Here is a 14,226-nt window from a genome sequence, read left to right as displayed (position 1 = left end):
TGGAAAAAAATGCTCAGATTTCTATGTTTCTGTGAACCATTAGTGACATCCAGTGGCTACCAGTGCAAATGCATAACCCCTATTGTCAAGGGACATCTAAATTTATTCCACTTCTTTCTCTAACAGATAGCTATCAGAAAAAGGAGAAAGATGAAAAATTTGGGTTTCCTGGCTCTTCTACAACACATTTTTGTCGTGGATTTGATTAAACCTCACTAAACTTGCAACATACAACTGTTATCTTTCCTTTGTGATAACTGTAAAAAACTATAGAGCTCCCTTAAGAAACCAAGTGGCTGAAACCAATGCCATCTCCAAACAAAACACAGATACAGATCACAATGCAAAATAGACAAACAAACATGTGAAACCACTGAGAGGTATAAACCAGGTACATATAAGGGTTTCACTAGGTAGTCTTCCAGGGAGGTATGTGCCTGACAGAGTGAGACAAGCTGAGGAAACAATACAGTATGAAAGAAGAGCAACAGCAGTGATCTTCTGGACAGCCATAGCATCATAGAAACACAGAACTAAAGGATGGTTTGGGTCGGAAAGAACCTTTAAAGATCATCTAGCCCAAACCCGCTGCCACAGACGGGGACATCTTTCACTAAATTAGGCTGCTCGAAACCTCATCCAAACTGGCCTTTAACACTTCCAGGGATGAGGCATCCACAACTTCTCTGAGCAACCTGTTCCTGTATCTCACCACTCTCATCACAAAAATTTTCTTCCTTGTATCGAATCTAAATCAACCCTCTCAGTTTAAAACCATTGCCCCTTGTTCTGTCACTACAGTAGTCTCTCTCTGTCTTTCTTATAAGCCCCTTTACATATTGAAAGGCTATAAGGTTTCCCCAGGGCCTTTTCTTCTCCAGGCTGATAAACCCCAACTCTCTTAGCCTTTCTTCATCAGAGAGGTGTTTGAGTCCTCTGACCATTTTCATGGCCCTCCTTAGAAATACTGTAATCCTGATGAAAGTTTAACAAGCACTTCTGGATCTCCAAACAAATAGAGTATGCTGCTGTTCTAATTCTTTTATCTTAAAGAAGGTAACCTTTTGTACTTTGTTGTAATAAGAACATCATCGGAGAAATAAACAACTCTACCATCTGTTTCCTCTCCTGATGACAGTATCTGATATAAGTTGATAGTCTCATATAAGTTGATAGTCTCTGAATTTTGGGCAAGAGTCTGCTGAATGAGACATAGGCAGTTATCTCAGTCTCAGTTTTGGTACTTTTGTGCTGCCTGGGATGTCAGTGAACTCCAACTAGCTAGCTAGCTGAAAAGTCAACAACTCAGAAGAAATTTTCAGAAGAACTCAAAATAATTAAGCCTCATTTTGAGACCTTTCCTTACTGTCATCGCAAGTATGTCAGGAGGAGCAGAAGTTGGAAACCCACAGCCTTTTTTTGGTTATTATTTGGGGCACTGAGGTAGGATGTCATAAGTTAAGCAGCTCCTTTATGCTATGATTTGTTTGCACATAGCAACTCATGCATGAGAGAGTTGAAGCTTCCTCCTTCTCTGCCTCCCCTCCTGCCTCTCTCCCACCTCATCTCTCTGTACTCAACATATTTTTCATGTAAACTATTAGTCTGTACTTAACATATCAGGGAAAGGGGATGATTCTGCAATATTTTAAGTGATGTATGTTCAAAACATGTTTTAAGCTGGTCCATTTTCATACTGCAGTTCTGTATTTTACATACATTCACCATAGATTTCATAGCATGTATCACAGAATCACAGAACAGCTCAGCTTGGAAGGGACCTCCAAAGATCATCTGGTCCAACCTTTCATGGGAAAGGGAGCCTAGATGAGATTATCTAGCACCTTTTCCAATCACATCTTGAAAACCTCCAGCAATGAGGACCTCACCATATCCCTGGGGCGCTTGTTCCAGTGTGATTGATTTTACCGTAAAAAATTTCTTTCTTATGTCAAGATGTATATTTGTTTATATCATACATATAAAATCATATTTTAATATAATCACAAAACAACGGCATTACTGCATTTTATAGTTGGCTTCCAAGACCCATCACTTGAGGAATTTGCAAACTATGTCTTTACTTTGTTCATTTACGACCAAGGCTTTTTTAAGCATGACTGCAGCCACACTAGCTTCAGTAGGATTCTTTACACCTTTGGAGTTAGACATGTGTTGTGGTGACTGACAGTTATCACAAAAATCAGCAGCCATTCACTCACTGACTTCTGTGTTCAGGACTGCAATCAGGGACATAAACTCTTGTACCTTTACTCATGTAAACAATTCCATTCCCGAAAGAAAACAAAATAAAGGCACTCAGTAAGATGTCAGTATTAGAAAAATACCCTTTTCTGCCATGAATTTCTATTTATTATTTAGTGTTAATTGTTTTTAACATCTACTGAAAGCAGCCAACACAGAACTTTTCTTCCACAATTTTGGCAGAGAGACAAGTGATATACTGATGGAGGTATCATTTTAGGACGGCAAGATATTAAAATAATTAATCAGCACTGGCACATTAGTTTGTCTAATAGTATCTACATTTCCTGAAGGTTCTTGGTACATGGAGTATCTACCACAAATTAATTGTGGTATCTCTGTCTCTGCATGCAGCACACTGTCACGCCTTTCTCCTTTATCATAAATTGTATGCAATGCCTCTGGCTTTTTAAAATAATAAAACCAAAGAGAAATCTTAAGAATGTGGTGGGAGGTAAACCTAGCTGCTTTCCTTCCCAATTTAACTCATATATACTGGAATGGAAGTATTTCCAAGATAGTGGATTAGTCACTGGCAGCCTTCAGGAAAATGATGATACAATTATACCAAACATCATTTGTCATATCATTACGCATCACTTGAAATGTTCTTTATTTGAGAATGAGAAGGGATGCTGGAATCTTTAAAATTTAGCACCCACACGAGAGCTAAAAGTAGCTCGTCTATTCTCTGGCACCTACATCATCCCTACTCAGGTAATAGCAATAATACTGAGATAGACTTTCAGATGCTCTCTCTTCATTCATCTAATGGGCCCATTAATTATATGTTACCCAAAACCTGCAGATTAAATAGTGATTAAAGTTTTCACAAGAAATTATTCAATGTCATGTCTTCGTGGTTGGGAGAGGATGATGGGAAAAAGAGTTTAAAACTGTGTTTCCTAATCTTGGAAATCTTGGAATGACAATCATGAGAGTCAGGAAAGGATGAAGGGGCTTGTAGTAGAAATTACCTAAGTAATCCTAGCACAAAAATAATGGCAGTAAAGAGAGCTTCGTATGACTCTTTGAAAAGGCTAATTCCCTCACTGCTTTGCCAGTCTGTTCCATCTTGGAGAAAGTTTACTTCGTGCATGTCGTGGGTTAGGTTGAACCGCCCCCCACACACAGCCGGTCACTCCCCCTCCCCCACCCCCAGGAATGAGGGAGAGAATTAAAGGATAAATGGGAAACACGTGGGTTGAGATAAGAACAATGTAATACAGATGATTTAATACAGTGCAGGTGCTCACCACCCCCTTGTTTGCGAAGCCCGTCTCGTCCTGAAGCTGCAATCCCGGACGAACGCGAGGCCCCGAAATAGAGAGGGGCAGAGAGGGGAAGAGAGAGAGAGAGAGAGAGAAGAGAAAGAAAAACAGCAGAGCAACAGCACAGCAAGCGCAAAAGAGCAAAAGTGCAAAAGAGCCAAAGCGCAAAGGCCCTTCTTCCCGGCTGACCGTCACTTTTATACTGGGCATGACGCTGCATGATACGGAATAGTAATCGGCCAGTTTAGCCCTCAATCTTAAGTTCCACCACAAATCACAAGGGGAATCGTGTCCCCCTTGTCCCACCATGTTCCTGCACTCCGGCACACTGAAAAGTCCTTGGAGTTTCACTTCCAACCACAAACATCAGCTTGCTATCAACATTCTTCTCAGAGTGAGCCTCTGAGTAAAACCAAAACATGGAGCTCTTCTGGCTGTTAAAAAACTCTGTCCCAGCTAAAACTAGCACAGTGCACCACTGGTCCAGATGAAGATGGCTGTTCAGGGACAGCACGTGGAAATAACTCAAGAGTCCCAATTCTGGTTTTACTATTAACTTACTGAAACTGTTATATTGCAGTTTCCATTGGCAAATTATCAAATTCCACAAACTTCACATTTAATTCACAATGACATCAATAAATATGAAGAGTGTAAAGAGCTCATCTAAAAAAATTCAAGTAGAAACATGCTTTTTATTTCCTCAAGGAACTTCATAATAAGATCTTTGTAAACAAAAACATAAATGGCAACAGTAGGCCTTTTTTAGAGCAGGATTTGTCTTAGCTAATACCAAGACCTTAAATAAGTATGTGTAACTCCTTTGTTAAGCAGTTAACATTAAAAACTGGTTAGAATTTTAATTTGAAGCATCCAGCTCATTAAATTAAAAAGATAGCTGCACAGCAATGTGGCTTTGTTTCTGTACCAGAATGTAGACATTTAAATATTACAACATAAGAAAACTTTTTTGATCTGATACATACAGTCATAGCTATCGCAAAAAAAGTGCCAGTGTGGATTTCTGTGGTGGGTATATCTTTTCTGCTCTCTGGCTGACAACACGTGACAGCTACAGACCACGTCTGCCAACATTTGAGATCTCTGAGAGGGTTGGACACCGTGAAATACGTCAGTCTTGAAGAGCTTTCTAAAGGGACAGGGTGAAAGCAAGCAGGGGCAATTAGCATGCAAGGAGCCGGCCAGAAGCTGCCCGTGCCCACCATGGTCATCACTGAACTGCTCAGCTCTTCATACTTTTGATAACTCAGGGAATTCCTAACAAACTCTCGTGCCAGCTATGAATACAGCCTACAAATACTTGAGAAAAGATGGTGGGGAGGTGGGGGAAGGGCTCTTTACATTAGTGTTGGGTGATAGAACAAGAGGAAATGGGTATAAGCTTAGTCAGGGGAGATTCAGGTTGGATGTTAGGAAGTATTTCTTCTCTGAAAGGGTTGTCAGCCACTGGAATAGGCTGCCCAGGGAGGTGGTTGAGTCCCCATCCCTGGATGTGTTTAAGAATAGGGTGGATGATCTACTTGAGGATATGGTTTAATGGGGATTAGGGATGGTTGGACTCGATGATCTCTAAGGTCTTTTCCAACCTAGAAATCTATGAATCTATGAATCACTGCTGGTTACAGGCCAGCCGGGCTCTACGGAGGAGCTGTGCCAGGGTCAGGCAAGTATGTACACCCTGGCCCTGCCAAAACTCTAGCTGTCCAGGAGGTCCGAGGGGCTCCAGCCCAGCGTACCACTGCAGCTCCACTGAAGCCACATCCATCGGGCTGGGGAGTCTTCTCCACCCTTGCCAGCAGAGCAACCGGCAGAGCTCCAGTGGATGCACCCTTACAACCGTGTGGTAAAGCTCTGGGCTCACTCCTCTTCTGAGCTCACTGAGACAAAATTAAACCCATAAAACGTACATGCGAGAAACGAGATCGTTTGCCGTCTTCCATCCCGAGGCAGCAAACAGAAATGCAAGTGACAGCAGGGAGGCTTCTGAGAGCTAAATTTGTTTTCACTAAGGCATAAGTGACCTTGAATAAAAGATTTTGAAGGGAACAAGACCCTAACAGAGGAGTCTGCTGAAAAGCAGGAGGATGGAGGGGGTGAATTATGCTCTGACTCGACTCCCACTACTCAGGACCACGTGGGCACAAACCGCAATAAATTTAAACATAAGGAAAAGGCCGGCGCCCCGCACGCCAGCACACAATGCGCCTCCGCTGCCGCCACGCCATGCCATTTTCATATCCCTCGCGTCTCCCCATCTCCATTCCCGCCCCTCCATTCCCGTTCCCGCCCCCCCATCCCCGTTCCCGCCCCCCCATCCCCTTCGCCGCCTGCAGCGCCGCTCGGAGCCCTCTAGGGGGCGCTGCCGCGGCGGCGGGCGGCCGCTGCGCCGCTCTTGGCGCACGCCCCGCCCCGCCGGTGCCGGCCGGTGCCGCGCTGGCGGAGGAGGCGTTGCTGTGGTAGCGGCGGGTCCTGCCGCCGCGTCGGGCCTGGCGGGCTGGGCCGGGGCTGGTCATGGAGGCGAAGAAGATGAACCTGCCGCGGGGCCCCGAGAACCTCTGCTTTGACAAGGACGAGTTCATGAAGGTGGGTGGAAGCTGCCGAGGTAGGCGGGCTGCGGAAGGGCGCCGTGGGCCCGGGGTGCCCCGGGGGCTTCCTGTGGCGGGGGGTGGCGGGTTCCTCGGGAGCCGAGAGGGGCCCAGGGCCTCGGTCGGGAACTTTTAGCTCCGCCACGGCTCTTTGCCCGAGCTGAGGCCCCCGGAGAAGCACGGAGCCTGTCCGCGGAAGGGGGATCCGGGCCGCTGGCAAAGCCAGGCGGCTGGCAGCTCTGCGCTTGTATCCAAGCGGGAATTGCGTCTGGGTCTGGCGAGACTGAAACGGCGTCTGAGCGGCGGAGCGGAGGGGGAGGCCTGCCCGAGCAGAGAGCCGGCGGGTTTGCAGCCGGGTGGTCCGAGTGTCCCAGGCCGGGGCCGGGTGCTGCGGCTCACCTGAGGGCAGACCCGAGTCCGACTCCCTCCAGATCGTACTCGGCGTGCTCTGAAGCCAAGCCGCAGATAGACTCATAACCAGCATTGAGGCCTCATTGCTTACAGAGCTTAAAGTAGTTCGTAATACCGTATTTCTACTTTGTTTGGAGTTTTTTGTTTGGTTGGTTGTTTTTTTTAAGTGTATGCAGGCAATATACAACCTTGTGTTTTGGAGAGCTAGTCTTTCAGTACTCTGACCCGCAACATTGTGTGCTTTTGGGATTAAAGAACAAGACTTTGGAACATGGGAAACTATTCTGTTAAGTGGCCTTTTTACCCTCCAGTGCTTCAGTTTGGTCAGCTCACTGGCATATGGAATACTTTATTTCAGAGGTGGGGTGTGTTCCTGGTTTGAAGTTTTTACTTACGTCCTTATCTCCTTCCTGTTTCATTTTCAGGTGAATTTCGATGTTGATCACTTCGTATCAGACTGCAGGAAACGTGTGCAGTTGGAAGAGCTCAGAGAAGATCTGGAACTCTATTACAAACTCCTTAAAACTGCCATGGTTGAACTCATAAATAAGGACTATGCAGATTTTGTTAATCTTTCAACAAATCTAGTAAGTCTTGTTAAATTGTACTACATAGTTCAGACTGGACATGTTGTAGTGTGGTTTTTATTTTTTTATCTGAAAAGTACGTGGCTTTTATTTTGACATTGTTAGGTTTAAGACATTTTAAGCTGTGACCCCTTGCACTGAGAGAAACTGAAAGACTGTTATTGTAGAATACAGCTACTGTACAGAATTGCTGTTGTCCCATAATAAATGTTTTAGATATATGCTTTTTGTCTTTAAAAAAATCAATTCATTAAGAAGTTAGACTCAAAGCAAACTTCTTTTTAAAACTGTTAGTAGTTGTGGAAGGAACTAAATCGTTAAAATTGAATAGCAAAGATACAAATAAGGCCATTCTGAGAGATTCTTTTAGGGATCTTTGAATTTACTATACAGTCAATATATCTTAAAAAACCCAACTCACTTGACTGAGAATTCTAATCATTTTCATATTAAAATGTCTCGTTTGCAGTGTATCCTGCTCTTTTACTCCAGTTCATCCAGGTGCCAATTATATAGGTTCAAAATGTGAGATTTAACATTTTTATTGGAAGAAAAACTTCCATAGGTCAAAGTTTTCTTTCATTTTTGGCTTTGTGTGACAAGCAGTCTGATATCTTTATCTCTGTATTTGATGTAACATATTTTTGCATTACACTTAAAACTGGAGACTATAAAGGGAGTTCTCTTTTAGTATCTGTAAAATGGTAGACTTTGTCAGTAATTCATATATGAACTTATAAAAAAAGTTATAAATGTTTTTATGGTAATTTCTTTAGGTTGGCATGGACAAGGCCCTTAATCAGCTTTCAGTACCCTTGGGACAGTTAAGGGAAGAAGTTATGGTATGCTCAAAACAATCATTATACACAACTTGGTAAAATTCAGCTACTTTCATATGATATATAGAATGTCTTTTATTCATGTTAATAATTATTATAATAAACTTCTCTGAAAATTGACTTAGAGCAGTAGTAGAGCTGTGTTTTCAAGCAGTTGTAGTAGCAGTAAATTTACATTTTCTGTGATGCCTTTTAATGAAGAGATAAAGGATTTATTAAGTGTGATAAATAAATGGACTCTTGCAAGACAAGTATGAGGTGAAATGTTGAACTATTTTAATATTTGAGTAACTTAAAGAAGATAGTAAATAAATCAGATGCAACACAGTCCCATTAAGGACTTTTTTGCTCAGTCCTGTTGTTTGACCATAAAAGATCACTCTCCTGAAACTTGGTCTTATTCTGAGTCTTCCACAATGACTTGGTATTTAGTGAAGGGCAATTTTTTGTCATCTTGGCAGCTGGTTCAAAGGGATGTTTGCTGCATAAATGTACCTTCAAAATATCTTAGCCTTGATGTCTAAAACAGGAAATATGTTCACAGTTAGCATAGAGAAATATTTATGATGTGAAAAATGCTATTTATTTCTGATTTTTAACTTCAGTTTCAAGACAAAGTCATGGGTTTTTGCTTACTTCCTGGTGAAAGGTGATTTGTTGTCTGTAAGGTACTAAAAGAACGCTTCTGTTTGAAATAATACTTGTGGTGGCAGTACTTTAGAAGCAGGTGATACTTTCAGTTATTTAGTCTTATTTCTGGTTTTGTTGGGTTTTTTTTACTTAGAGGGCAGTTGATGAACTGTAGCTTTTATTTGTCCTATATTCTTATTAATCTGTTTTAGGTTTAGATTTTTGAGTTAAGGTTTTTTAAACCTTAAATGGGAAGCCAGCTTTTCATACTGACTTTCTCTCTCACAGAGTCTTAAGTCATGTGTCAGTGAAGGAATTCAAGCAGTAGATGACCGAATGACTAAACAAGAAGATATCAGAAGAAAAAAGGTACAGCAGACAAATTTTTACCTTGGAAAGATCTTCATTAGGATTACCTTTATTTTTCCCATTAACTCGGAGAAAAAGAAATTTTAAACATTTTAGACTGTCTAGATGTGCACTGTGCAGGATTTTGCACTTGTGAAAATAATGGTCGAAGCTTTGGTTGACAGACTATTTTTACAGTGTCTAGTTGTTGATAAATCTTTTTTTTATTTTATTTGCCAAAACGTGTATGTGTAGTTGAGTTGGCTTTTTTTAATTACAAATACTCACGTTTCTGCTTGTAGTAGTACCTAAACTTGCTTATTATGAATGTAATTTAAATACAGCAGTTTAATTTCTATATGAGGGGCACGAACTTGTATTTGTCTTCGTGCTTAACTTGGTCAAAATTGTATAAGGACAGCTGTTCTACATCTGTGACAAACATTGTGGAATTCTATGGAGCTATGTGAGGAATGCTTCAACTGAGACATGACTAAGTATTAAGATGGAGGGAGAGAACTTAACACCAGCAAAAAAACCCAAACATTCAGAATATCTTCAGGGTTGTTAAGTAGAATCATAGAATCATAAAATGGTTTGGGTTGGAAGGGACCTCAAAGATCATCTAGTTCCAAGCCCCCTGCCATGGGCAGGGAAACCCTCCACTACACCAGGTTGCCCAAAGCCTCATCCAACCTGGCCTTGAACACTTCCAGGGATGGGGCAGCCACAGCTTCCCTGGGCAACCTGTTCCAGTGCCTCACCACCCTCAGAGGGAAGAATTTCTTCCTTATATCTAGGAATGTTGTCGTGGTTTTTGGACTGAGGGTCGAGACAAGAACCGAGAGGGAGCACCCACCAACCATGGTCCTGGGCAAAACATGACTCAGGCTTCCTTCATAAACCAAAACAATTTATTAACAGTTACTTAACAAAAGACAAAAGGGGACGAAACCGGTTACTTAAGAGGAGAAAAGAGAAAACAAGGCCCGATCTTAAAACAACACCTCCCCACCCCCTATTTTCCTTTCGTTCCTGGCTCTGCCTTCCCCCCAGCGGCGCAGGGAGACAGGGAACGGGGGAGTACAGGTCAGTTCATCCATGTTGTTCACTGCCGCTCCTTTCTTAAAGGAGGAGGAGTCTTTACACCATTTTTCCCTTGCTTCGGTGGATCCCCTACTCACAAAGAAAAAGTCCCCAAACTTTTCCAAAGTAAGTTCTGCCCGCAGGATTGCAATCCTTCCCCATGGATCGCACCAGTTCGGGCTTTACCAATCTCGGCCTCTTAGGGAGTTGCTGCCACTCGCGTCGGCGTGGGTCGTCCCACGGTCTCCAGATGCCTCCACGACCTCGTCGTGCATTCCATGCCCCATTATCAACAGTACCTGGTCGCGCATCCCCTGCTCCACGACCTCTTCTGGGCTCAGGCATCTCCTTCCCGACGTGGGTTTCTCCACGGGCCACGAGTGGGTCGCTGCTCCGCCGAGTACACCCTGGCTGCAGGGGGGCCGCCTGCCATCTCACACCGATTTGCAAGGGAAGCCTCAGCTCCAGTACACCTCCTCCTGCTCCATCTTTGCTGACCCGGTCGTTGTGGTTGTCTTCTCTTAGATATTAATCCTCTCTAGGGGAGCTCGGCCCGGCGGGCATCCCGGGAGTGGGGCGCTTACCGAGTCCGCCATGCGGCTCCCCGGCGCCATCTTGAGCACATGGCGCCAGCCCGGGCCCGGGCAGCCGCCCGGCCGGGAGCCGGGAGCGAGGGCCGCGCCCTCCTGCTCTCTCCTCGCTCCTGAGCAAAAAGCCCTTTCCCGCCCCTTTGTCCCAACTTAAATAGGGCAATTCGCAGAGGCGCCGACTTCGCTCAACCTCCCCCGGGGGGGATGGGACTCAGATCTGGTGGCACAGGGAGCAAATCCCCTCCCCTGCCACCAGAACACCCCCCCACACATCAAACTATCACAAATGTAAATTGGGATAAAGTAATGTAAATTGGGATTGGAGTCATACATGAATAATCTTTAATTACAGATGTGTGTGCTGAGACTTATTCACGTTATTCAGTCTGTTGAGAAAATTGAGAAGATTCTACATTCCCAAGGCACTAAAGAATTGTCCTCTTTAGAGGGAAACAGGTAAAAAATATGTACATATTTGGTTGCATTTGTAATCGATGGGACTAACTTAATTTAATGGTATTGGTATAGATGAATTTACAAACATTAGGATATATCTTTAGAAATGCAACTCTGATGGAGTAAGTGACTGTTATTTTAGTATTTTCCCAGGTTTAATCTTCTGCAAACTGGTCATTCACAGAACATGTAACTCGGCCTCCCAAGTTCTGAATTACTTGTAGTGTTTTCAGTAAACTTGTGCTTTTTGAAATTTGTGTGCAATAATAATATTTTTTTCTTGGAAGTCACTAATCCTGTTATATCTGAAATACTCTCTACAGTACAGTTTATTTCAATATTGTTAGGAAGTAAAATGGGAAATAGCTTTTCTTGTTTTCCTTGCGTATATATAACTGAAAGGACTGCTGCAAGAATAGTCTGAGGCAGGCAAGCCACACATGTAATACTTCTGGTAGAAGGAAAGTTTGTGGCAAATTCCAATCAGGCTCACAAGTTTTATTCTTTAACAACTTCTTGGAAAGTGTTCTCTCCCTTTGATGGAGGATGGAAGATGTCTTTCAGACAGTTTTGGAACTCATGTACCAGCTATGCACTTGAAATAATTGACTGGGATGCAAGTGCAGATTACGCTGGAGGAAAAAGAAAGTTTCACGAACCCGTTTGAACATGAGACTGTCTCTTCGGTTTAGCGCACAGGATCACATGTTAATGAGTTGGGGGAGGTAGACAAAAGAATAGGTTGATACCTAGAGGGACAAAGCATATGCAGATGTTTTCAGTCAGGGTGAGACACTTTTCGGAGTCATGTTTCAAAGCAAGATTGTATTCAGTGGCTGAAAATTTGGCTAATTTTTAGAATGACATAGACCTGAGAAGGGTAGGACTGTTTCTGTAGAGATAGCTGTCATTAGGTTTACCACATGACAGAAAAGGGGAATAAGAAACAAATCTGGATGGTAAAGAGCACTTACTGCAGCATGAGCTGTAGGACTGCCTTTTCAGGTGACAGTAGGCAGCACTACCATACAGAAAACAGTGCTTCATACTGTTGAGGCAGCTTCTTATGTTCCTCTCAGCTTCAGCTTCACCTGCTTCATATCTTAATAGCTCCAAAACAACTCTGATCATGTAGTCTGTTCCATATTATTATTGCATGATTGCAATAATTGTAGTGGTACCTATCAGAATTCCAAATATTTAGGTTAAACCACAAAAATTGAGCGAGAACATTATCTGTCTGCTGCAGATGAAAGAGAGTTGATTTGAAAGGATCTAACTGTGTACTCTCATTTTGTATTCTCTCCTAGTCCGCTTTTAACTGGACAGGTTTTAGAGAGAATTGCAACAGAATTTAATCAACTACAGTTTCATGCAGTACAAAGCAAAGGAATGCCCCTTTTGGACAAAGTGAGACCGGTAAGTATTGCACAATAGCCAGCTTAATGCTTGTAGGATCAAGAAAAAACAGTGTAATTGGAAGACAAATGCCTGTTTCCACAGAGTTTTCTTGTATCAATGTATGGGGGAAAACTTGTTTCAAGAGGTCATTTTTATCAGTTGACTAGAAGTATTGCTTCTTCTGAGAGTTTGTGCTTTGTTTGGTAACTTCTTTAGGATAAAGTATTTAGAATAAGAGTAGGAAATACAACAGGCATTTTTTTCAACCTAATGTATCTTGCAGTTTGTCTCCTTGCTGGTGTTGAGGCCTGGTTCTAGAGATTTATGTTGACTTTGTTAGCTGCAGTGTACAGATGAGAATATAAATGGAATGTGCCTACAGAGTGGCTGGCTTGAATATATTCAACTTTGTCTTTTGGTGATATTTGTTGCCTAACTGACTGTTCAGGCTGGTAGGCTAATCTCCTAATATCTCATTTATAGTAACTGTGTACTGCAAGAGATAAGTTGATGTGGTTTTTTGTTCTGTCTATTAATTGGAGAGAGCGAACAAATCAAGACTGATGCTTAAAGGTATATAGTATTAATAACGTGAGTATGGAGACAGGGTAATGCTTTAAGGTGATTAGCATGGACCTGACATTCTTGATGGCTTTCATAGAATCATAGAATGGTTAGGGTTGGAAGCAACCTCAAAGATCATCTAGTTCCAACCCCCCTGCCATGGGCAGGGACACCCTCCACTATACCATGTTGCTCAACGCTTCATCCAGCCTGGCCTTGAACACTTCCAGGGGTGGGGCACCGACAGCTTCTCTGGGCATCCTGTTCCAGTGCCTCACCTCCCTCAAAGTGAAAAATTTCTTCCTTAGATCAAATCTAAATCTGCCCTCTTTCAGCTTAAAGCCATTGCTCCTTGTCCTATCACTACATACCCTTGTAAAAAGTCCCTCTCCAGCTTTCCTGTAGGCACCCTTTAAGTACTGGAAGGCTGCAGTAAGATTGCCCCAGAGCCTTCTCTTTTGCGGGCTGAACAACCCCAACTCTCTGAGCCTGTTTTCATAGGAGAAGTGCTCCAGCCTTCGGATCATCTTTGTGGGCCTCCTCTGGACTTGCTCCAGCAGCTCCATGTCCTTCTTGTGTTGGGGACTCCAGAGCTGAATGCAGTATTCCAGATGGGATCTCACGAGAGCAGAGGAGCAGAATCGCCTCCCTCGACCTGCTGGCCACACTTCTTTTGATGCAGCCCAGGATACGGTTGGCTTTCTGGGCTGCCAGTGCACATTGCTGGCTCATGTTGAGCTTCTCATCCACCAGCACTCCTGAGTCCTTCTCCTCCGTGCTGCTCTCAATCCATTCTCCGCCCAGCCTGTACTTGTGCTTGGGATTGCCCTGACCCACGTGCAGGACCTTGCACTTGGCCTTGTTGAACTTCATGAGGTTCTCACAGGCCCATCTCTCCAGCCTGTCAAGGTCCCTCTGGATGGCATCCCTTCCCTCCAGCGTGTCCACAACACCAAACAACTTGGTGTCATCTGCAAACTTGCTGAGGGTGCACTCGATCCCACTGTCCATGTCACCGACAAAGATGTTAGATAGCACCGGTCCCAGTACTGACCCCTGAGGAACACCACTCGTCACTGGCCTCCACTTGGACATTGAACTGTTCACTGCAACTCTTTGAGTGTGACCATCCAGCCAATTCTGTATCCACCAAGTGGTCCGTTTATTATAAT

The 14,226-nt window shown here is 43.4% G+C and overlaps 1 protein-coding gene across 1 annotated transcript in view; it reads left to right on the top strand.

Moving 5' to 3' along the window:
• Positions 1-6,053: 6,053 nt before the first annotated feature.
• Positions 6,054-14,226, top strand: part of COG2 (component of oligomeric golgi complex 2) — a 34,013-nt gene continuing 25,840 nt past the window's right edge. Inside the window, exons 1-6 of the mRNA XM_086631555.1 lie at positions 6,054-6,140; positions 6,979-7,140; positions 7,917-7,982; positions 8,898-8,978; positions 10,986-11,089; positions 12,400-12,508. Coding sequence (XP_086487681.1) covers positions 6,069-6,140; positions 6,979-7,140; positions 7,917-7,982; positions 8,898-8,978; positions 10,986-11,089; positions 12,400-12,508 — 594 coding nt within the window. The 5' untranslated portion in view covers positions 6,054-6,068. The remainder of the gene's footprint in view (positions 6,141-6,978; positions 7,141-7,916; positions 7,983-8,897; positions 8,979-10,985; positions 11,090-12,399; positions 12,509-14,226) is intronic.

The sequence above is a fragment of the Tauraco erythrolophus genome, chromosome 2 (assembly GCF_009769465.1).
Source record: "Tauraco erythrolophus isolate bTauEry1 chromosome 2, bTauEry1.pri, whole genome shotgun sequence".
NCBI lineage: Eukaryota > Metazoa > Chordata > Aves > Musophagiformes > Musophagidae > Tauraco > Tauraco erythrolophus.
Note: the sequence above shows the minus strand (reverse complement) of the source record. Positions and strands in the feature narration are given on the sequence as shown.